Source organism: Typopeltis vanoorti, chromosome 17 (genome assembly GCF_054136105.1).
Source record: "Typopeltis vanoorti isolate ZY-2024b chromosome 17, IOZ_Tvanoo_1.0, whole genome shotgun sequence".
NCBI classification, from domain to species: domain Eukaryota; kingdom Metazoa; phylum Arthropoda; class Arachnida; order Uropygi; family Thelyphonidae; genus Typopeltis; species Typopeltis vanoorti.
Window position 1 is genome coordinate 30251031 of NC_143565.1, and position 23347 is coordinate 30274377.

The 23347-nt window shown below is 35.7% G+C and overlaps 1 protein-coding gene across 3 annotated transcripts in view; it reads left to right on the top strand.

Annotated features, from left to right (window-relative positions):
• LOC150097258 (uncharacterized) overlaps window positions 1-23347 on the top strand; it is a 195583-nt gene that overhangs the window by 161639 nt on the left and 10597 nt on the right. For all 3 annotated transcript variants that reach the window (XM_090407101.1, XM_090407100.1, XM_090407102.1), the window contains exons 16-18: window positions 4223-4441; window positions 12285-12422; window positions 15263-15362. In XM_090407101.1, the coding sequence (XP_090263227.1) occupies window positions 4223-4441; window positions 12285-12422; window positions 15263-15362 (457 nt within the window). The remainder of the gene's footprint in view (window positions 1-4222; window positions 4442-12284; window positions 12423-15262; window positions 15363-23347) is intronic.

Sequence of the window (23347 nt, forward strand, 5' to 3'; positions counted from 1 at the left end):
AGTACCAGATCGACATAATAGGGGTGACTGAAACAAAAAAGACCAAAACTGGTGAGATCTTTCTGAGCAATAAATACAAAATGTTATATTCAGGCAATGACAATCAAGGAAAAGAAGGAGTAGCCATAGTATTCAACACAAAATATGAGAATGGGGAACTGGACAATGAGACTTATTTGTGCCTATGGTCCCACAGAAGGTTCTACTAAGGTAGAAGTGGAGGAATTTTTTGAGGCTTTAGAAAAAGCAACTGACACAATAAAAAAAGAAAAGTTGGACTTGTTGGGGATCTAAATAGCAGAGTAGGAAATGATTGTGAGACATACAAAAATATTTTGGGAAAATTTGGAGAAAAAAGCAAAGCTAATAATAATGGCAAATATCTGTTGGATTTCTGCTCAGGACATGGACTGGTTACTAACACCATGTTCCAACATAAAAATGTGCACAAATTCACATGGAGAGAAGAGGCAAAGAATAAGAAAAGTCTCATTGACTATGTTATTGTTGATAATGATGTTTTCACCCTTGTGCAGGACACCAGAGTGTACAGAGGATTTGAAATTGGAAGTGATCACTATTTAGTCTTGAGCAGGATAAAATTGAATTTCATATTGAAAAGAATAACATGTAAGAAAGTTTTAAAGCGAATAAAAGTTGAGCAGCTCTCAGATGTGAACTGTAGACTAAAATACACAAAGATTATTGAAAAAAAATGAAAGAGTTTGAGAACAGGAATCAAACCTTGGAGATTCAGTGGCAAACTCTGAAGAAAACATTGATTGATTCTGCCAGAGAGGCATGTGATGAGGTTGTCTGCAAGGATCAAAAAATCAGAACTCCCTGGTGGACACAGGAAGTTAAAGAGGCAGTGAAGGAAAAGAAAAAAGCATATCAAAAGTTCCTGGCAAATAAGTCAGCTTGTGCTTTTAGAGAATATAGAGACAAATGCAAGAATGCTAAACAAAAGTCATGGGAGGACTTCGGCAAGAATATAGAAAATAAATATCAAGAAGGTGGCAAAATATTCTGGAGATCGTTGAAGAAGCTTAGGAATGGAGGAAAGAGTGCTGTAAAAGGAGTTAGAGATGATAAAGGTGACATGAAAACGGGAGAAAAAGATATCCTTGAAGTATGGAGTAATCTTTGAAAAACTGCTAAATGAAACAAGCAGTGATGACAGCACAGTTGTAAAAAATACTGACCAGGCATGCAGTCAGGAATACATATCCATACTTGAAGTAGAAAAAGCCATCAAAGGCTTGAAATGTGGAAAGGCAGCAGAAGTAGATGATATTCGACCAGAAATGCTGAAGTATGGTGGTATAAAAGTCTTACAGTGGCTGCACTGCACTGCACTGCATAGTTCAGAAAGCCTGGACAGAGGGACGAATTCCCGATGATTGGAGTAGAGCTCTCATAGTACCCATATAAAAAGGGAAATAAAACTGAATGTGAGAATTACAGAGGTATTTCCCTACTGAGTGTTCCTGGGAAGATCTATGCAAGTATACTTGAGAAACAGTTGAGAAGAATTGTGGAAGAAAAGCTGGGTGAAGAACAAGCTGGATTCAGGCCAAATAGAGGCTGTCAGGATCAGATCTTCACTTTACGACAAATAGTCGAGAAAGCATGGGAATATAACAAAGATCTGTATTTAAGTTTTGTCGATTTGGAAAAGGCATATGACAAGGTGCCAAGAGAGAAGCTATTCAATACGCTGCAGTTATATGGTGTGAATGGGGTATTATATCAAGCAATACTTGGTCTTTATTTGAGTTGTAAGTCAGCAGTTAGAATTGAAGGAAGTACAGGAAGATGGTTTAATGTTAAATCTGGTGTGAGACAAGGATGTACATTATCCCCTCTGTTATTCATTATCTATATGGATCACATTATGAAGGAAAGTGGTATTAAACATGATATCAAAATTGGAGATGTTAATGTCAGCTCTTTGCTTTATGCAGATGATGTTATACTTCTAAATAAATCCGCTACAAGTCTGCAAGATTCTCTCACTAAATTGAATAGCTGTTGTAATAGATATGGTATGAAGGTCAGCAATAAAAAGACAAAGACAATGAAAATAGGCAGAATCATTGAAAATGTCAACTGTGTTGTGAATGGAGAACCTGTGGAACAAGTAAAACATTTCAGCTACTTAGACACGATTTTTACTGACGATGGTAAATTAAATATAGAAATAGACAACAGAATCAGCAAAGCTGGTATGGTGGGAAGTCAATTGAATAAATTCATATAGAATAAGAGAGAAATTAGTCGGAACACTAAATTAGCTGTATAGAAGACAGTATTCAAACCAGTTTTAACTTATGGATCTGAGAGCTGGGTCAGAAGTAAAACACTTGACCAAAGACTAGAGACTGCAGATATGAGAGTCCTGAGAAAGATTAGAGGCGTGAACAGATGGCATCAATGGCAATATCATATTAAAAACAAGGATATTAGGAAAGAACTTGACATTGTCAGCATCTAGGAATGCGTTAGCAGAGCTAATCTCAGGTGGTATGGTTACTTAAATAGAATGGGAGAGAAAAGATTAGCAAAACAGGTGTTCTCTGCCAGGTTGGCAGCAAAACGACCCAGAGGAAGACCAAGATATAGGTGGATTGATACGGTACAAAGTGCCTTAGACGATAGAAATATAAGATCTGATAATGTTGGAGTCTTGACAAGTAATAGACTGATTTGGAGGAAAATTGTAGATAGGAAGTTAGTAATGATATAATTTTTTCATGTAGTATTATCATATCCTGTACACCCCTTGAGGGTACATGGCAGGAATTTGATGATGATGATAGCTTCTGCTGCCATCAAAAATCTTAATGTACTTTCTATTCAAATCCCAAATCTGCCCAACCATGGAATATTGCTCACATATTTGCAGTGTTGCACCAAAATCATCTCTAAGATTTCACAGTTATATCCAGAAGACAATCCAGTTAGTTAATGATCTGTGTCTCTTAATCCTTCTCCCATAGATAGTCAGCTGTCAACTTATGCCTCTTCTACAGATACTTTCATGAATAGTGCTCTGCTGAATTGGCCACTATTATTCTTCCACTATCCTGGAGGAGGCCTTCATCCAGCCGTGGACAGAAAATGGCTGAAAAGAAGAAGAATCCTCCAAAATCAGAAGAATATTAGCTACTGCTGACCAAAACCTATTTACTTGTACAGTCCAGTTTGAAACTCACCAAAGCAACTTCTCTGTCTCCTTTTTCTTTCCATCTAGTTCTGTTCTTCGGAACAGTCTTCCCCACACCAGAATGTAAACATTCCTCCTTTTTCTTATCCTCTTGCCCACACAAGACACTGATCAGTTATAGGTCTTTGTGACCATTTGTATGTATGGGTTTAAAAATAAATAAATACATAAAATAAAATCAAAAAATCAGAGTCGTAAAACTTCTATTCACAAGATTTGTTACTTTTGCATCTTAAGTTTTTTTAAATAAATGTATGCATTTCTTTAGTGAAAACCCTAGTGTATTCAACTGTGCTTCAGAAGGAATAGCAGCAGAGCTGTTATATGATTTAAGTACATTTTTCAATTATCTTCTCTGCTTGAAAATGTGTATATAATAATTAAATAGTAATCATATTGAGACAAAGCAGCTCACCAAAGGGGAACATGCATTATTATTTCATCAAAAAGACTCAGCTTATTAAGAAAATCAAGTGAAAGTAGACTCATTTGCTGTTTTTAAAAGTTTTTTCCTTTAAAAACGGTTTAGCAAAAAGAGTAATAAGCCTAATATTCCTTTTTAAAAGTTCAAAAGGAATGGACAAAATCTAAAAATATGTTTTGAACTTAAAACATGCTTGAAAAATGCAAATAAGAATACAGGATCTAAATCTTTTCCATAACTATGTTCAAGTAATTGCATTTACTTTATGCAGCTAAAATAAGCATCATCAACAATAGTTCTAGATCAATATTTTTTGGTATAAAGCTTACATAATGGTTTTTCATGTAGATAAATTTTAGACAAACTAATCACGTTGATTTTCTGTCTTTAGCATTAGCTTAATTTATCTACGTAATGTTGACAATGATATTCAGCTGATAATATAGAGCACTATTTTTTTTACCTTGAAAAAAAAAATGTTTGAATTCAGTAATTAATAGTTAGATGTGTAGAAATTGAATGATGACTATACATTAAAAAATAAATAAATAATAAAATTATATATTTAGGAAGAAGCTAGTGTTGAGTCCCAGAAACGCATGTTACAACAGGAAAAAGACCAGTTAAATCTTGAAAAAGAAAAGTTACGACAACAGAGCTTATGGATACATCAGGAGAGGGAAGCTCTTGAAAGAGATCAGCGGCACTTTTTTGAAGAGAAAGAAAAATTGCATGATCTTGGTCTTCAGGTGAAAAGAAGATCAGAAGAAGTTGAAGAAATGTGTATGGTAAGTCAAGACATAGGTAGATGTTCTCACTCACCACTATATGATAATTTTTCAATAATATTTTTGACTTCTTATCCAGCAGGTGACAGTTGTTTCATGGACAACAATGCTGCTGTCCATTGCTCAAGAATTGTGCAGCAATGGTTCAATGAGCACATCACAATGGCTTCCATCATCTTTCCTGGCTACCACAAAAAGCTCAGATCTGAACCCCAGTGCGAATATATGGGACATGTTAGAAAAACAGACCCGGGAGCAAAGTCCTCTTCCTCAAATCTGAGCCAGTTAAAAGACTGGTGAACACCTGGTATGTTGTAGACATAGATGCAATCCAACACCTTGTGGAATCTATGCCAAACTATATGTGTGCTGTAATTTGGGCTAAACGAGGCCCAATATGGTATTAATTAAAAGTTTCTAATTCAGTGGCCAGTATGTGTGTGTGTAACGAATGTCAACAAGGCTTCAAATTTCCACTATTAATTCTTTCAAAAGACAAATATTGTTAAAATTCAGTTTTAACAATATTTGTTGTTAAAATTAAAATTGAACTATGGCCGGTTGAATTTTAACCGGCCATAGTTCATTTCCTCAGAATGCATTCAGATGCAGGAATTATACTGCTTTGAAATAAGTATTGGTATAGCGCCTTATTTCGGAAATACATAAATTGCACATACCTCGATAGCAGCTGAAACTGGCTTGACTTGCACTTGAAGTTTCAGCTTGCCCAGAAATGTTCATTTGTCTTGTGAACAATACAAAAAAATTGGCCTGTGAATTTTTCTAACATCATCAGCACCTGTAGTATGACACAGTGCATGTTCTGTATTATTGCCATAATGTTGAAAGTATTACATCATCCAGAAGTGCTGCTTGTTTATCAGCATTTGTCCTTCCAGACATTTACCTCTCCACTGCCAAATGTTGTGGTTGAGATGGTGCACTCCCCAAGCATCTGCCACACTTCCTCATCTAATCTAAAAAAAGAGTGCAGCACAATTCATTGCTCCATGTCACAGACCTCCACTGCCTTTCGAACCAGTCAGTCTTATATACACCAGTATTGTCTATTGATTGTTGTTAATTGCCATGTATGGCATGTGTGCAGTACTGCTGCTGACTTGTACCCATGTAGACAGATTTCCTGAGTGATTGTTCTACATCCTACTGTTGAGATTTCTCAGCAGTCTGATGGGATGTTAGCTTCATGGATCTCCTTGCAGGGTGTTTTTTAGCTGAGGTAGTAGCCTGACGTTTCCATCTGCTGAGTTACCTTATTTGAAGGAAAATTGTGAGATCTAATGACTAATCATAACTTCTAAGATTATAGAATTTTACTCATATTTTATTGTAGCAATAAACTTATATATTTTGCTTTATTATAACTGATAGCATCTTCAGGAAGTTAACAAGATTAATGTGTAACATCACATCAGAATTAATTACATGAATCATCTGGCATGTTAATAAACAGTTCAGTATTTCAAATAGTTTTTAGATGCTAATTTAGTGTTATGGAAGTCTGATGTATAAGCATATGAGAAACTTCAAATATTATGTAGGACAAAGCTCTGGTTTAAGGTAACTTGAGATACCTTAAATTCAGTTTTCAGCAATCAACAATTTCAGTTGATTCCTTGAAGGATCACAGTAGGGATTATCTTCTAGGTAAGGCAGATGATTAATTTATTTCATAATGTTCAGTAAAAATATGGAAAGGGGGAATCAGTTTTATCTTTCCTTTTGTGCATTCATTTTCTTCTGGATTGATGTGTGTAGGTGTAATTACATAAAATAAAATAACCACATGTGTTTGGAAAATGAAACATTGCCTTTTGGAGAACATAGGAAGCTATGTAGGACTTGAGCTGGTTTGAAAGCAGTTCTGCTATTGATTTGTTTTAAAAATTGAGGTGTACATTCAGAAACTCCTCCAGTGTAGGATAAGGAAATGGAAGTTTTATATTTGACTTCAGTGATCATAAATGTAGGTTCTCAGAAACAATGATTTGTTTAAAACTTTTCTTTGAATAGCCATTGTGGAAAAATTTTTAGAAAAGAAGGTTGAGTTTGTTTTCTTTCTTCTTCATCTTTAAGGATGCATTAAGCTCTGTTTTTTAAGGTTACAGCAATTTCTAATCTTACAATTCTAATTGGCATCCTCTGCAGGCATGGTAAAGAGATCTGATTTCAGAATGACAGTCACATAAGTCTCCCAGTGTTTTGCTATCTGGGAAACTGTTGTTATTGTCAATTCAACATTCTATGAATAGAGGGTACATTAGGAAACAGCCATATTTGTTTATGTTGCTATGGCAGGTTCTAATAACAGTCTCTCAGATTTGAATCTGCATCTGTATAATAGAGAAGTTTTTTCAGATGAATATGATCTGAATCAGTATTATGATCTTCAGCCTCGGAGCAGTTGTGGTGTAGATATTGGACATATATTTATGTTCATCCAGATGGATATTTGCAGTGTTTTAGTTTAGCTTAAGTATTCCAATTTACAGGATCAGAGGGATCATACCATAGATGCCATGATGATCTAATTAACAGAGTCTTCTGGTGAAATATATTAGAGCTGCAGACTTACCATTGATTTGGTTCATTGTATACTATAGGAGAAAACTTCTTTATACAGATACAGATTTAAATATGAGAGGACTGTTTTTGAAATCTGCCAATAACTCTACAACATTCTCCCCCAAATTAAATATCACTACTTCACACCACCAAAAATTTGGGAAACTGTTGTTATTGACTGTTCTTTCTCTCAAAGTTGCACAATGATCAGCATTCATCATGTAGAATTTATGGAGACAAAAATACATATTAGAGCAATTACTTATAATTAAGAAAATAACACCCGACATTTTAGTATCTATATCAAGGTCATCAGGAAAACATACATATGTACAAGCTACATGACACTACATAAAAGTAAGCTAAATCTAACTTCTTTGTTAATAGTTTATGCTAGCCTTCCCTCTGGTGAAAAAAATAAAATAAAAAATAAAACCACCAGTTTCATGATATGTATCCTCATGAGGTGTTCAGGCTACTATGACAGCACTACATTATTAATAGTCTATCAATAATTTTCCTCCAAATTATTCTGTCACTTATCAGCACTCCAAAATTATCATATCTAACATTTTGTTCATCTAAGGCACTTCTGACTGAATCAATACACCTAGACCACGGTCTTCCTCTGGGCCTTTTTCCTACCATCTTCGCTTCAAGATGTTTTGCTGTTTTGCTAACCTTTCCTCTCTCTCATTCTGTTTAAGTGACTATACCACCTTAGGTTAGCCCTGCTTAAACATTCTTGAATGCAAACAATGTAAAATTTCTTCCTAATGTCTTCATTTCTAATATGATTCTGCCATTGATACCATGTGTTCAGGCCACTAATTTTTCTAAGAACTTTCATATCTGTGGTCTCTAATCATCAATCAAGTACTTTATTTCTAACCATACTCTCAGATCCATGACTTAAAACTGGTTTGAACAATGTCTTGTAAACTGCTAGTTTTAGTGTTTCATATAAATTTATTCAACTGACTCTCCACCATACAAGCTTTGCTTATTCTGCTGTCATTGTCTATTTCCAGATTTAACTTGCCAACCTCACAAAAACTGTGCCTAAATAGCTGAAATGTTTTACTTATTCTATAGGCTCCATTCAGAATGTAGATTAGGTTTTCTATTTTCCTGCCTATTTTCATAGTTTTGATTGCTGATTTTCATGCCAAATTTGTTACAGTTGTTATTCAATTTAGTTAGAGAATCCTGGAGACTTGCACTGAATGTGTTTAGGAGTACTAAACATCAACTTCATAAAACAAAAAGCTAAGTTTGATATTTCCAATTCTAATATCAGGCTTTCTTTCGTAACATGATCCGTATAGATGAATGAATAAAAGTGGAGATAATGTGCATTCTTGTCATATCCCTGATTTTACATCAAGCCATCTTCTTGTATTCCCTTCGATTTTAACTGCTGACTTACAACTTAAATATAGACTATGTATTTCCCTGTATAATATTCCATTTACTCCATGTAATTGTAGTGTTTTGAAAAGCTTTTCTCTGGATACCTTGGCATATGCCTTTTCCATATATACAAAAGTTAAGTACAGATCCTTGTCATATTCCCGTGATTACTCAACTGTTTGTCGTAAAGTGAAAATCAGGTCTTGACAACCTCTGTTTGGCCAGAATCCAGCTTATTCTTCCACAAAGTTCCTCAGCCTCTTTTCGAGTATGTTTGCATAAATCTTACCTAGAACACTTAGTAGAGAAATTCCTGTGTAATTCTCACATTCATTTTTATTTCCTTTCTTATAGATGGGAACTATGAGAGCTCTACTCCAATCATATGGAATTTATGGTCTTTCAAAGTTCTTACTCTAGACATCTGGATGTTCTTACCTTCAGTTTTCCTGTCACCTTTTACAGTACTCTTTTGTCCATTTCTAAGATTTTTCAATAGCCTGCAGAACATTTTGCCACATTCCTAATATTTATCTTCTGTATTCTTATTGAAGTCTACCCATGACTTTTGTTTAGCTACTTTTTCATATAGCTTGGCTCTCTTACATTTTTCTCTGTATTGTTTTAGGGCACCTGCCAGTTTATTTGTTAAGAACTTTCGGTATGCTTTCTTCTTTTCCAGGACTGCTTCTTTAACTTATTTTGTCCACCATGGCATTTTTATTTTTCTATCCTTTTTAGACAACTTCACCACTTGTTTCCCTAGCTGAATCAATCAATATTGTCTTCAGAGTTTGCCGCTGAGCCTCGAAGGTTTAATTCTTGTTTTTGAACTGTTTCATTCTTTCAATAATGTTTATATAACTGAGTCTACAGTTCACCTGTAAAAGCTGCTCAACTCGAATCCTTTTTAAAAATTTTTTGCATACTTTTCTCTTCAATGCGATATTCAGTTCTGTCCTACTTAAAACTGGGTGATAGTCACTTCCAGTTTCAAATCCTCTGTACACTCTTGTATCCCGAACCAGCATGAAGATATCCCTGTCAACAATAATGTAGTCAGTGGGGCTTTTCTTATTTCTTGTGTCTTCGTTCACATGAACTTGTGCATATCTTTATGTTGGAACATGGTGCTAGTAATGACTAGTCCATATCCTGAGTAGAAATCCAGAAGGTACCTACCATTATTATTAGCCTTGCCTTTTTCTCCAGATTTTCCCAAAGCATTTCTATATACCTAGTGGGATTCATGTTCTACTCTGCTGTTTAGATCCCCAACAAGTACCACGTTTTCTTTGTCAGCCTGCTTAGTGACTTAAACAATTCCTCCATTTCTTCCTTAGGAGAATCTTCTGTGGGACCATAGGCACAAATAAGTTTCATTGTCCATTTCCCAGTTTTGAAGTTAGCCCACACAACTCTGCTTGAAACCACCTTCCAATTAAGAAGTTTATCTTCATGTTTGGTGTTGAATGTTATCGCTACTCCTTCCTTTTCTTGATCATTATTGCCCAAATATAACATCCTATACTTATTATTTAATAAGATCTCACCTGTTTTCATCTTCTTTGTTTCAGTGATACCAATTATATCCACATGGTACTTTTCCAGTTCTTCTGCAAGCTCGGTTTCCTTCCATTAATACTCCTTATATTGATGACTGCTATCTTCATTTCTTCTGACATTGGGTTTGTTCTTCTACTACTAGATGTAGAGCTTGAGTCTGTTCCAGTAGCTGACTTTTCAGTGCTCATCCAGGTTCCCTGACTAAGACAGTGGGGGGGCCTTGTTTAACCGGATGATGCCCTTACTGGCACCATCATATTATTTGTGGTTTAAGCCAATAGAGAGTACAATTTGGTAGGCTAAGTCCCAAATTGATAGACCATCCTTGTTCATTCAGTACCTGTGGGGTGGACCATGTGAAGGTGAGGATTGGACTTAGGTGAGAAGCCCCAGTTTGTTCTGTGAATTTTTTAAATGTAATTTGGAGGTTTCTTCCCATTTATTTGGCTTACATGACCCCCTAAAATATATAATAATAATAATTATAAGTTAAGTAATTGCTCTAACATGTGTGGTTTTGTCTCCATAAATTCTACTCACTGAATGTTGTTATTGACTGTCAGCCCAACACTCAAATCTCCTTACTTTGTCAATAGAGGGCACTAATTAGAAATGTAAAAGTACATAATTCAATAATCAGTCTCCTGTCACCTTTCTTCCTTTATGCAATAAAGCATAATAAAAGGTCGGCAAGGTGGAATTTTGGCTTATAATGAAATAAGAATTTTGTTAATTATTATTTCTAGATGTTTGTTTTCTCTTCCACAATGCTTTTAAACCAATTTCCTAATATATTCTATAGCAGATAGTTTCTGGCTTTCAGGCCTTAATTGGACACTACAGTAAAAAAAAGAAAGAAAAGAACCAGTTTAGGAAAATCCAAATGGGAGGAGGCTATACAAACTTTAATTTCAGATCCCCTCCTGTTAGCTTTTGCTACCAATCAGCATTTAGTTTGAGTTGCAAAATTGAATATATGATATAATTTGGTTCAGAAATTATTGTATATTCACAGGTAACAGAAATGTAAATTCAAAGCCCTTTAAAAAGTTTATTTAAACTGGTAGCTTCTGTTATAGAGGGATTCTCATTAGCAGACTCTTTTCCATCAATAAAATCACCAAAAACATTAAATAATTTACTTCTTATTCCATAAACCATTAGTACTTCTCTAGACACAAAATTCCATCATATTCACACTTATCATACCAAAGTTTTGAGATAGGAATGATTATTTAATTACCATGGATTGTGGAAGTGATTAGGACCTAGAAAAATTTCTCACTAATAATTTTTTCGCATATGATAATGAGGAAAAAGAAGTTACTCCATTATTCCAAAAATTGGAACCAACTTGAATTTAAAATATATTAAGAAAATATGAAAACAAAATATTCAATCTGAAATGAGCTTTTTACAATATATAACAACCACTAAATCAGAAATTAAATTATTAAAATTATTAAATTATTACTTATTAAATTTTTTAATAATTAAATATATTACTGAAAACACGTATCAGAGTATCACCTGCATATGTTATGGCAATAATGTCAATATTAGTAAAACCAGATATATGAAATCAAATGCGGTGATTGAATGGTTACCTTGTAAAGATGAATGAATGAATGACTGAATCACACTGGCTGAAGTACATCAGCATCACTTCGAATTGTATGCTAGCCATATATACTCACTGCTTAGTCTCTGCTATGTCATCACATCAAAGACTTAGAAACGAGTGTATAATTGCTAGCATACAATATGAACTCATCCATTTACTAACAGTTAATTGGAATGAGTCCAGATATGCAATTTTGTTAGTCAGCCAGCAAAGAATGCATGCGTTATACAAAATAAAATTTAAAAATAAATTAAGAGTTATATTAAAAAGAAAGAGTCGGAAAATCAGATTTAACTAGATTCAAATTTTATGTGTATTAGTTGTTTTTTTTTTTTAAATATTGATATTGAAATAACTATTAAGTGATACAAATCTTTTCTAGTTTTCTGTATTGAAAGCTATGACTCCAGATGAGCCCATCCTACTTGTGGAAGTTATTCTCTGGTCCTGTACTATGTGAAAGGGAAAACAAATAAACAAATCAGCATTATTAGGAAAAAATTAATAAATAAAATAAAAATAAAGACAATAATAGGGTACATTTTGAGTGCCCAGAATTTTGTATGATAAGAAAACCATTGTAATAAAATGATTATAGTATTTTGTTAACAGTAAACAAAAAAAACCTCAGGATTTTTTTCTTTGTCTTAGTCTGCTGCACAAACAAGAGATGAAGGAAAAGCAGCAATTCATACATCTCGACAAATTGAAGAAGAACATAGGATACAATCAAAGCAGCTGATAAGCCAGCTACAAAGTCTAATGGCAAAGGAGAGACAAATACTGCAGGTGAGTTAATGTTGAACAAAGGGAGATAAAATAAGATTTTTGGACCATATCTATGCCTTGTCACAAGATTTTCTGTTCATGAGTATCTGTTAGATAATGAATTTGGAAAATGGTGCTAGATATTGAATATTAACTTCAATGGGTTATATGCACAAGACAGGATATTAAATCCAAAGCATTGCTTTGGGTCCAGTTGTAATGTGAATAGTTGTATATTAATTTGATCAGTCTCCTGCTAATGGCCATAGTGAAAAAGGGTTTGTGTTTTGTATTGTTATAAAATTATTATTATTATCCGAAGACTCCATGGAGTGAGACTCATTTAGGGGGTCTCTTTGACATATACACAGCTCATCACATTCGAATTTTCTGCAAACAACATGCTCTCAGGTGATGCATTCCAATCATTCAAAAAATCTGCTTCTCACTCCCTCCTTATACAGCTTCCAGGGATGACATCTTCTTCTCCCTGAATCTCCCACCATTTTATGAAAATCTTCTTCAACATTAATCCTATAACAACCCCTTACCAACTTGTACATCTCTATCATATCATCCCTCTTCTTTCTATCCACTAGAATCTGCAAACTGCATCATCTCAACCTTTCTTCATATTCAACATTCTAGAGATCAGGACCCTCTGCAACATTTCTTCATCCCTTTGAAAACCAGGTGACTAAATCTGTGCACAGTAGTCCATATGTGGCCCAATCATGGCCTTATACAATGGAACCAGAATCTCCTTACTTCTACAAATCAGTGTCTTCTGCATCATTGCCAGTATTCATTGTGTTGTTCTCACAATTTTGGCAGTGTGTCCTCTAAATTTTAGATCCTTATCTACCATCACCCCCAAGATCTCTTATTTCCTCCACCTCCAAAAATATATCCCCACCAAGTGTAAGTTCTACATCCCATCTTTGTTTCCCAAATTTTTAAACCTTACATTTTCCAACATTGAACTGGCATTCCCATTCACTCAATCTATTCAAGTCTTCTTATGTAAGGCCACAACATCTTCTCTATTCTTCATAGTTCGTCCCAACTTTGCATCATCTGCAAACAACTGAATATCCCCATCCAAATCTTCACCAATATCATTAACATACAGGTTAAACAGCAATGGCCCTAAAACAGACCCTTGAGGCATACCACTAGTGACCATCCTCGTCCGGGATATTGCCCCCCCCCCCCCCATACACAACTTGCTGATACCTTTCAGATATCCAGTCTCTGATCCAGTGCACTAACCTATTATCCAACTCCATCTGCTCTAGTTGGATATTAGATTATCCAACTAGAGTAAATGTAATATAACACCTGACACACAGATAGGCCTATAATTTGATTCTTGAATTCTATCACCTCCATTATAAAGTGGCACAGTCTGGCCCTCCTTCCACTCCTTTGGAACTTGACCCAGTGCAAGACTCATATTAAAAAAAATATGTCAAAGCAGATGCCAGCTCCCTAGTACATTCCTTCAGAATACCTGGTGATATATTATCAAGTCTCACACCCTTATTAACATCAAGTTTGCTCAATTCCCCATATACCTCTTGCTCACTTACAATCAGTCTCTCCTCCCCATCATCAACTGCTCTCAAATTCTCCATGATATCACATTCACAAGAATGAAAGTCCTTTATGAACAGCTTATTAAGTATCTCCAATATATCTTCTACAGCAGTTGTTCTTATACTGTTTTCTTCAATTAATGTCATCCTTCCATAATCATTTTTTTTTTTTTTTTTTTTTTTGCTGGCTACATATCATAAGAACTCACTAGGGTTCTTTTTGGCTTCATTAGCTAACTGCTACTCTTACTTCACTTTTGCTATCCTTACTAACTGAGTCATCCTCCTTGCCTGTTCTTTGTAATCCTTATGAAATTGATTATTACCACTTCTCTTATGTCCATAATGCCTTTTTTTTTTCTGTATCACATGCTTAATCTGTTTATTCATCCATTTCACACCTATCTTATTTAACCTTTTGACCCTTGGAATACATTTAGATATTGCTTCTACTAGATAGTTCTTGAATATTCCCCAAGCTGCATTGATCTCTTTTCCAGCTAACTCCTCATTCCATGCTACACCTACAAACTTCCTCCAGAGCTCCTCATAATCATCAGCCTTGTAGTTCCACATATATCACAGAGGTCCTCACACTGCTGGCAGCAATCCAGGTAATCACTTCATGGTCACTCTGGAGGGTGATTTAACACCTCATTTATAATTACATCCTCTGATGAGATGATCAAATCCAAGACCCTCAATCCTCATGTGTTCTGTCCTCTGTTATTACATACTGCCTGAGGTAGTTGTTACTCAAAAACTCATTACTTCCAGTTGCTATCTCATCATCCCAGTCTATATTGCCATAATTAAAATCTCCCATAATGATCACCCTTTACTTATTTGCTTGGCTAATTTGATTATACATTTAATAGTCATTATAATCCACATTACCAGGTCTGTGATAACTTCCTACTAAGTATTTCATTCTCACACCATACTGCCATAAAACTACTGGCACTATTTTCCTCTTGCATCTCTACTTTGACATACAAAGTAGAGACGCAGGTTTATTTTTTAAGCCTTACTAAATTTTTTGAAGAGAATAATTTGTCCCTTTCATACTGAGGTAAAAACTGGATGCATTTAAAACTTTTCGTATCTCAGTTATAATGTATGCACTATTTATAAATTGCTCTTTCTTGCCAGTTCTTATAGAATTTGAGATTTTATGTTATTTGTAGGAAAGCATATAATTAATACATTGTAAATGTTTTAAGATGACAGTAATATGACTAAATTTATAATATAATTTGGCAGGACAAAGAAAATTTAGTGGAAGAACGAAGACTTTTGGAAGCTAACAGAGATTCTTTATTGTGTGCAAGTTGTAAACTCTCTCTCAATCACCTTTCTTCTGGTAAATATTTATTATGGAATTGACTTTTGACCTCACTATTCTAACAAAATTTAATATTAATTACACTGGCCAACAAAAAAAAATTTTTTTTTCTGCTGATTATGATCTAACACTTGTTTTTTACTAATTTGGGTCTGCTGATTTCAAATATCAAACCCATTTTTCTCTATCACGTCAGGTTTTCCCTCTATGGCATTTCTTTTTGCTAATTTGAAAGTTTTTCATAGTTTTAAGGAGGCAGTACTATTTAGAGGATCAAAAAAATCGATTTTTTAATATTATTTTCTGAAAGTATGTACTTTTAAAAATCTGTTCCTAACTTTTTATCAAGAAATTCGAAAAATTCCCGAAGATATAGCCTATTATTCAAAGCGGTGAGCAGATCAGAATCGGAGTGCTCGTCGCTCTCGCTTGTTAGTAAACGAATAAATGCATAAGAGCCTGCAATGGCACGTACTGGCGCTTTGAATGCGAGAGAGGCCGATAACCAACCTAATACATTTAGGTGATGAAAAGTAGGTGATGACAACTGCCTAAAACAAATGAATGCTATATGCGTCATAGCGGACAAAGAACGATCGAAATCAGTCAGTTATTAATCGATCGTGAAAGTATGATGAGCGCTTATAACGTTTCAATAAAGTCTCTGGTTTTTTTTGTCTTGTTAATTGCATGTTAGTCGGCAGTGAAGAAAATACATCATCTCTACTACTCGAAATTGTGTCAATAGCGTAGATTCCTTCTGCTACATTTGTCGCAGCTTTACTGTTTCCAGTCAAAGGACAAATATCACTGATTTTGTTAAGAAAGTGTACTTTGCATACTTTGACGTAAAAATTGCAGATCAGGAGAAGTCATGGGCTCCAAATAAAGTGTGTAAGTCATGTCGAAAATTTACGACAGTGGAGCAAGGGAAAACGCCAAAAATTACCTTTTGGCATTCCAATGATTTGGCGTGAACCGAAAAATCACGTAGATGATTGCTATTTTTGTTTAGTTCAGACTTCTGGTTATAATAAGAAGAATAAGAAAAAAATTGTGTATCCAAATCTCGACTCAGCAATTCGGCCAGTTGCTCATTCCAATGAAATAGCCATGCCAATTTATAAAGGACTTCCTTTACTTGAGAACAAGCATGATCGGGATATGCCAGATGTTCTTGAGGAGCAAGACCCGGATGTTGATTTAGACAATGAGAATTTAATTTCTAGTTCTGGACCGCAACGTTTTACTCAAGCAGAATTGAATGACTTAGTAAGAGATTTGGGCCTATCAAAGGGATCATCGGAATTGTTAGCTTCAAGATTAAATGAAAAAAAACTTACTGGAGCAAGATACGAAGATAACTTTTTATCGCAGCAGGGAAAGTAATCTTGTACAATATTTTAAACACGAGTGTCGGTTTGTTTACTGTAACAATGTGTCAGGTTTACTAACTGAAATGAGTGTTGTACAATATCATCCAAATGAGTGGTGTTTGTTTATCGACAGTTCAAGCAGAAGTCTCAAGTGTGTCTTACTACACAATGGGAATATATATGGCTCAATTCCTATTGGCTATTCAGTCCACTTAAAGGAAACATATGAGGACATTAAAAAGGTTCTGAAGTTATTAAAATATACAGACCATAACTGGATCATCTGTGTGGATCTTAAAATGGTGAACTTTTTACTTGGCTTTCAAAGAGGATATACAAAGTTTCCGTATTTTCTATGCTTCTGGGATAGTCAAGCTAGAAACCAATACTGGAGTCAGAAACATTGGCCTCTTAGAATATCCTTAAATGTTGGAGAACAGAATGTTATAAATCAACCTTTAATCGACAGAGAAAAAATCATTTTTCCACCTCTACACATCAAACTAGGTCTTATGAAGCAGTATGTTAAAGCTTTAGATTTACAAGGTGACTGGTTCCAATACATATGTGAAAAATTTCCACGACTTAGTTATGAAAAAATTAAAGCCGGTGTATTTGATGCAAATTAGAACTTTAATGAGAGACTCAAATTTCATCAACTCTATGAACGAAATTGAGAAAGAGGCCTGGACTTTATTTACGATGGTTGCGAATAATTTTCTTGGAAACAAAAAAGCGTGCAATTACAAAGATCTAGTGGAAACAATGCTTGAAAATTTCCAGCACCTATGTTGCAACATGAGCATAAAGCTTCATTTCCTATACAGTCATCTTGATAAATTTCCCGAAAATTTAGGTGCTGTAAGTGATGAACAAGGTGAAAGATTTCATCAAGACTTAAAAACTATGGAAGATCGGTACCAAGGGAGATGGGATTCTCACATGATGGCCGACTACTGTTGGAGTATTCAAAGGGATTGCCAAAACAGAACACACAGCAGAAATTGCTACAAACAAAAATTTATTCCCTGAAACTCGTGTAAGTAAAATTGTTATTTTTTTATCAATATTCTTGTAATTTTTAATGAATATTGTTAAGTAGTTATGTATCTAATTATCGGCCTCTCTCGCATTCAAAGCGCTAGTACATGCCGTTGCAGGTTCTTACACATTTATTCGTTTACTAACAAGCGAGAGCGGTGAGTACTCCGATTCTGATCTGCGCACTGCTTTGAATAATAGGCTATATCTTCGGGAATTTTTCGAATTTCTTGATAAAAAGTTAGGAACAGATTTTTAAAAGTACATACTTTCAGAAAATAATATTAAAAAATCGATTTTTTTGATCCTCTAAATAGTACTGCCTCCTTAAAACTATCAAAAACTTTCAAATTAGCAAAAAGAAAATGCCATAGAGGAAAAACTTGACGTGATAGAGAAAAGTGGGTTTGATATTTGAAATCAGCACACCCAAATTAGTAAAAAAACAAGTCTCATATAAAAGTCGGCAAAAATTGTGTTGGATTGTGTTATCAATCTTAGAAAGATAAAAGGCATGTAAGAGATGTTAAGATAATGAAATGAAATATATGAACATAGATGACAGGATACCATAATGTTCAATTACATAAAGAGGTTTGAAGAACACTGTTCAGAATTTTAAATACATAACTTTTAATGCATAGTAGCAATACACTGGCTTGATTACCTGAGCAGATGAATTCCTACTCTCCATTCAAAGGCCATGGATTCAAATCCCACTTTGGCATGGATGTTTATGAAAGTCTTCAGGTGGGAGACAATTTTTGTTTCCTTGTGCGAAGCCACTACTTATTGGAGGTCTAAAGCAACTTAAAAGCTCCATATTTGATCTCTTGACCAGCGAAACTGGATTGTTTAACCCTTAGCTCACCCACAGTACTAAATGTGCAATAGGTTTACAACCTTTCATAGGTAGAATTTGTATAAAACTTATCTGTCTGGATATGTGGGAGGAGAAATCCTTCTGTATAAAGTGATATGATAAACTTATTTACTTCTTCTGCTACTGCTGTTAATTTTTTACAATTCATTCTGAATTGTTCATTTTGTAAGTGATATTTAACATCATTTATTAACAGTGCCAGTTTAAATTGTGGCTCCTAAACATAAGTTTTCAATAGAATTTAAACTGAAATTAGTAAAATACATGGAGGAAAAGAATAAAGAAGCTGCATCTTGTAATTTTAAATTAATCTGACATAAATTCAGCAACAGAAAGGCTGCTGAATTGTTTCTTGCTATACATGCCAAAAAGCAAGACATGCAAATTCAAGTGTGGCTATATGAAAAGAAAACGGTAGTTGCTGATAAGGAAACTATAGTTATACCAAAAGAATCACAATAGTTAATAATGTCCTTTATTAATTACACATTAGTCATCAAGCAAAATACAGAAAATACTTTGATCTAACCCAATAGGTATTGATTAGACATCTCTTTGGTTCAGTATTGCTTATCATATCCAGTATACTTGTTACGAACATAACTTATGCATCAGAAACATCAACGGTAGCATTATTAACAATATTGAACCAAACAAATGTTTCATCCATGCCTGTTGGGTCATGATTGTGGCTGTTTTAACTAGAAACAATAGTGTCAAATTAAAACCCCATTGTATTCCAGGAGACAAACAGAGGTTTGAGTACTGCAGAATTAAATGGCAATCGACTCCCACTATAGCCAATTCTTCTTCCTCCTATCATGAATCCAGACCAGGTGGCCTTTCATTGTGCCCAGCATTTTATTGTCTGCCTCTTTTTCTGTAACCTTTTGGTTTGTAGTTTATCATTGGAAAGAGCATCTGGAATAATGGCATATGATAGATTTTTTGGTGGCTATTTGCTGGCCTTAACGTATTGTATATTACTATTATTACTATTACTATTACTATTATTACGGGCAACTCCAGGGAGTCATTAGACTCATCGAGGGAGGCCCCAAATCATATTCATCACAACTATCTGACATTCATACAGTATCTATCATACCTCACCTTAAGCTCATTCACTGTCACAGCATCCACTACAGACTCAGGGAGCGCATTCCACTCATTCACTACTCTAAAAGTAAAGAACCCAGCTCTAACACCTTTACTAACCACACTTTTGCCCAGTTTCCATGGATGTCCCCTAGTCCTCCCACAACCAGCCCTGTTCTCAAAAATATCTTCTGAATTAATTTTATAGAAACCCTTCAGTAATTTGAATGTCTCAATCATATCTCCCCTCCTCTGCCTATCAACCAATTTTTGCAACCCACAAATCCTCAACCTGTTCTCATACGGTTCATTCCACAGACCTGCTATCATCTTGGTCACTCGCCTCTGGATCCTCTCCACATCCTCCCCATCAAGAAGAAACCTAGGTGACCAAATCTGAGCACAGTAGTCTAGATGGGGTCTTATCAAGGCTCGATAGAGAGGAACAATAACCTGCTTGTCTCTGCTTGTCAACGTATTCTTCAGCAACCAAGTGATTTGATGAGCTGTTTTGGTCACTTTTGCAATGTGTCCCCTAAATTTCAATTCCCTATCCGCCAACACTCCTAAATCTCGTGCCTCATCAATTTCCTGGAGCAGGGTTCCACCAATGCAGTAAACTGCCTCCAATCTTTTCACCCCAAAATGCATAACCTTACATTTTGCCACATTAAACTGACATCCATTCTCCTTAGCCCAGACCTCCAATCTATCCAAATCATCCTGCAAAATTTTGACGTCATCTGCATTCACTATTGCCCTACCCAACTTCGCATCATCCGCAAACAAATGAACTGTTCCTCTCAGATCATTTCCTATATCATTTATGAACAAATTAAACAGCATTGGTCCAAGAACAGATCCTTGTGGCACACCACTAGTCACAGGCCGTCTTGTGGACTCTACTCCCGAGTAAACCACTCTCTGATATCTCTCCGTCAACCACCCTCCTATCCATCTCACCAACCCTATGTCCATTCCCATATGCTGCAATTTACTGATTAGAATTCCATGTGGAATCCTGTTAAAGGCCTTGGCAAGGTCCAGTAGAATCACCGTAAACCCATTACCCTTATCCAGTTCAGCCGTCACTGTGTTATAATACGTGAGCAAGTTACTGAGGCATGACCTACCCTTCACAAAACCATGCTGTCCCCGATACAGTATCCCATTTTCTTCAATCCAATCTTGTATTTTCCTTTTGACTATTTTCTCTAAGACCTTTACAATGATTCCTGATATGCTAATCGGTCGGTAATTTACAACAGCAGTCTTGGAACCACCTTTATGCAGTGGAACTATTTTCCCCTCTTTCCACCCGCTCGGGACTAACCCAGACCCGAGACTCAAATTAAACAAAATGGTCAAGGGTACTGACAATTCTTTAGCTGCTTCTCGTACAACACGAGCTGGTATACCATCCAATCCCACAGATGTATTGATATTGAGGTTATGCAATAGACTACTCACCTCCACTTCATTAACCACAATTCCCGTATAAGCTACTGGTTTATTCGTTTCTGCAATGTCACCACCTTGATGATATACTTTTGCAAAGTGCTCACTCAGTAACTCAACTATCTCAACTGATTCAGTTACCTCCCTACCATCGGCATTCTTTAAAATCAATCTGCCATGTACATTTTTCCTTTTACTTGCTACATATCTAAAAAACTGTTTAGGATTCACTTTAGCCTGCATGGCCAATGTTCTTTCGTAATCCTTTTTTGCTTTTCTTACCACACTCGTCACCCTTCTGGCCTGCGCTTTATACCGTTCATGTGCCTGCCGGTCACCCTTCTGCTTAAATTCCCTCCATAGTTGTTTCTTTTTTTGCAACTCAAGCTTAATGGTGTTATTCATCCATTTAACCCCTACTTGATTTATTATTCGGACTCTAGGTATACAGTCAGCCATTGCTTCATGCAAGCACTTCTTAACTACCTCCCATGCACTATCAACTTCTAGTCCTTGCAGTTGTACATGCCATGGCACTGAACCAATCAAACTCCTAAGCTTGTCATACTTTCCCGCCCGATAATTCCACATGTACCCTGTCTTAATTGAAAATTCTACACCTTTAGCCACCTCCCAAGTTAAGACCCTATGATCACTCTCACCGATTGGTGGCAATGTGGTCATATTTGTTACAGCCAAATCCTCAGATGTAATTACTAGGTCAAGCACTCTCTGACCCCTAGTATTTTCCATTACATGCTGTCGCAGATAGTTATCCCTTAATAACCGCATAAAATCCAGTTCCTTCCTCCCATGTGTCCTCTCCTCACTCCAATCAATGCGACCATAGTTGAAATCTCCCATAATAATCACCCTCCTTCCACCCATTTCTTCTATTTGCTTGTGCATACTGTCACCACCATCTTTTCCATCACCTGGTCTATAGCAGCACCCAATTGTATATTTAGTTCTGCTAGCCACAATCTCACACCAAATGGCCTCAAATGTGCTCTTTTCTCTATCCTGCAATTCAACTTCTATTCTCCTTGGCTGGAGCTCATCAGCTATCATCAACAATACTCCTCCCCCCATTTTATTCTCTCTGTCATTCCTGAACACACTATACCCATCACATTCAATCCCACTAGTTATATCATCTACAGTCAGCCATGTTTCACTAATACCTATAACCTGTGGTCTGGAAGTGCCAACCATGGCCAAAAACTCTTCCTTCTTGTTCCTAATACTCCTAGTATTAGTGTACATGAATTTAAGACCCCCATTAGCCCCAACCCTACCTTGATGCCTTATATTAACTATCCCACTCTGATTTGTTGTCCTTATTTGCTCTGGCATATTATATTCATTCTTACATTCAACTGCCTCCATAAGGACTGTATCTCTACCCACCCCCCCCTAACAAATCTAGTTTCCCTGAATTTGCACATCCACTACATTCAGCAACACTTTCTCAAGTCTTCTTACACCGTAACCATTCAAATGCAAGCCATCCATCTTATATAGATCCTTTCGCCCATCAAACTCACTCCACACATCCACAAATTCCACACCACTCGTCATACATAACCCACGCATAAAGTCATTTGCAATTATAGCCCTCCTTTTAAACATTTCACTGTCATACCTTGGCAAAAGACTAATCATTCTAACTCTCTCACTCTTTTCTTTTGCTACCTCAAACAATTCATTCAGGTCTTCTATCATTTCCATTTTATCTCCTTTCAAATCATTCGTACCTGCCACAACAATCATTTCTTTCACCCTTTCCTTTTGCTCTCTAATAGACGCAGTTACGTCCTTTATGGTCGCACCAGGTTGGTACGATTTTGTCAAATCCTCTACTAACACACCTCGTACTAACGAGTCTCCATACAGCACTCTATCCTTCATTTTGTTCATGTTCACATTCATACGTCTATTTTTCCTGTCATACCTTTTATTATTGGTTGGTTCATTCAGTCTACTTTTGTTCATGCACTCTAGCTGCTGTTTTGCTCTTTCTATCGCATTATTCAACAACGCGATCTCACTCAATGTATCTATCTCATCTTTTTTGTTCTCTGAGAAACCATTTATACTATCATTCACACTTTCTACATTCACACTCTCACAATTTTCATGTACAA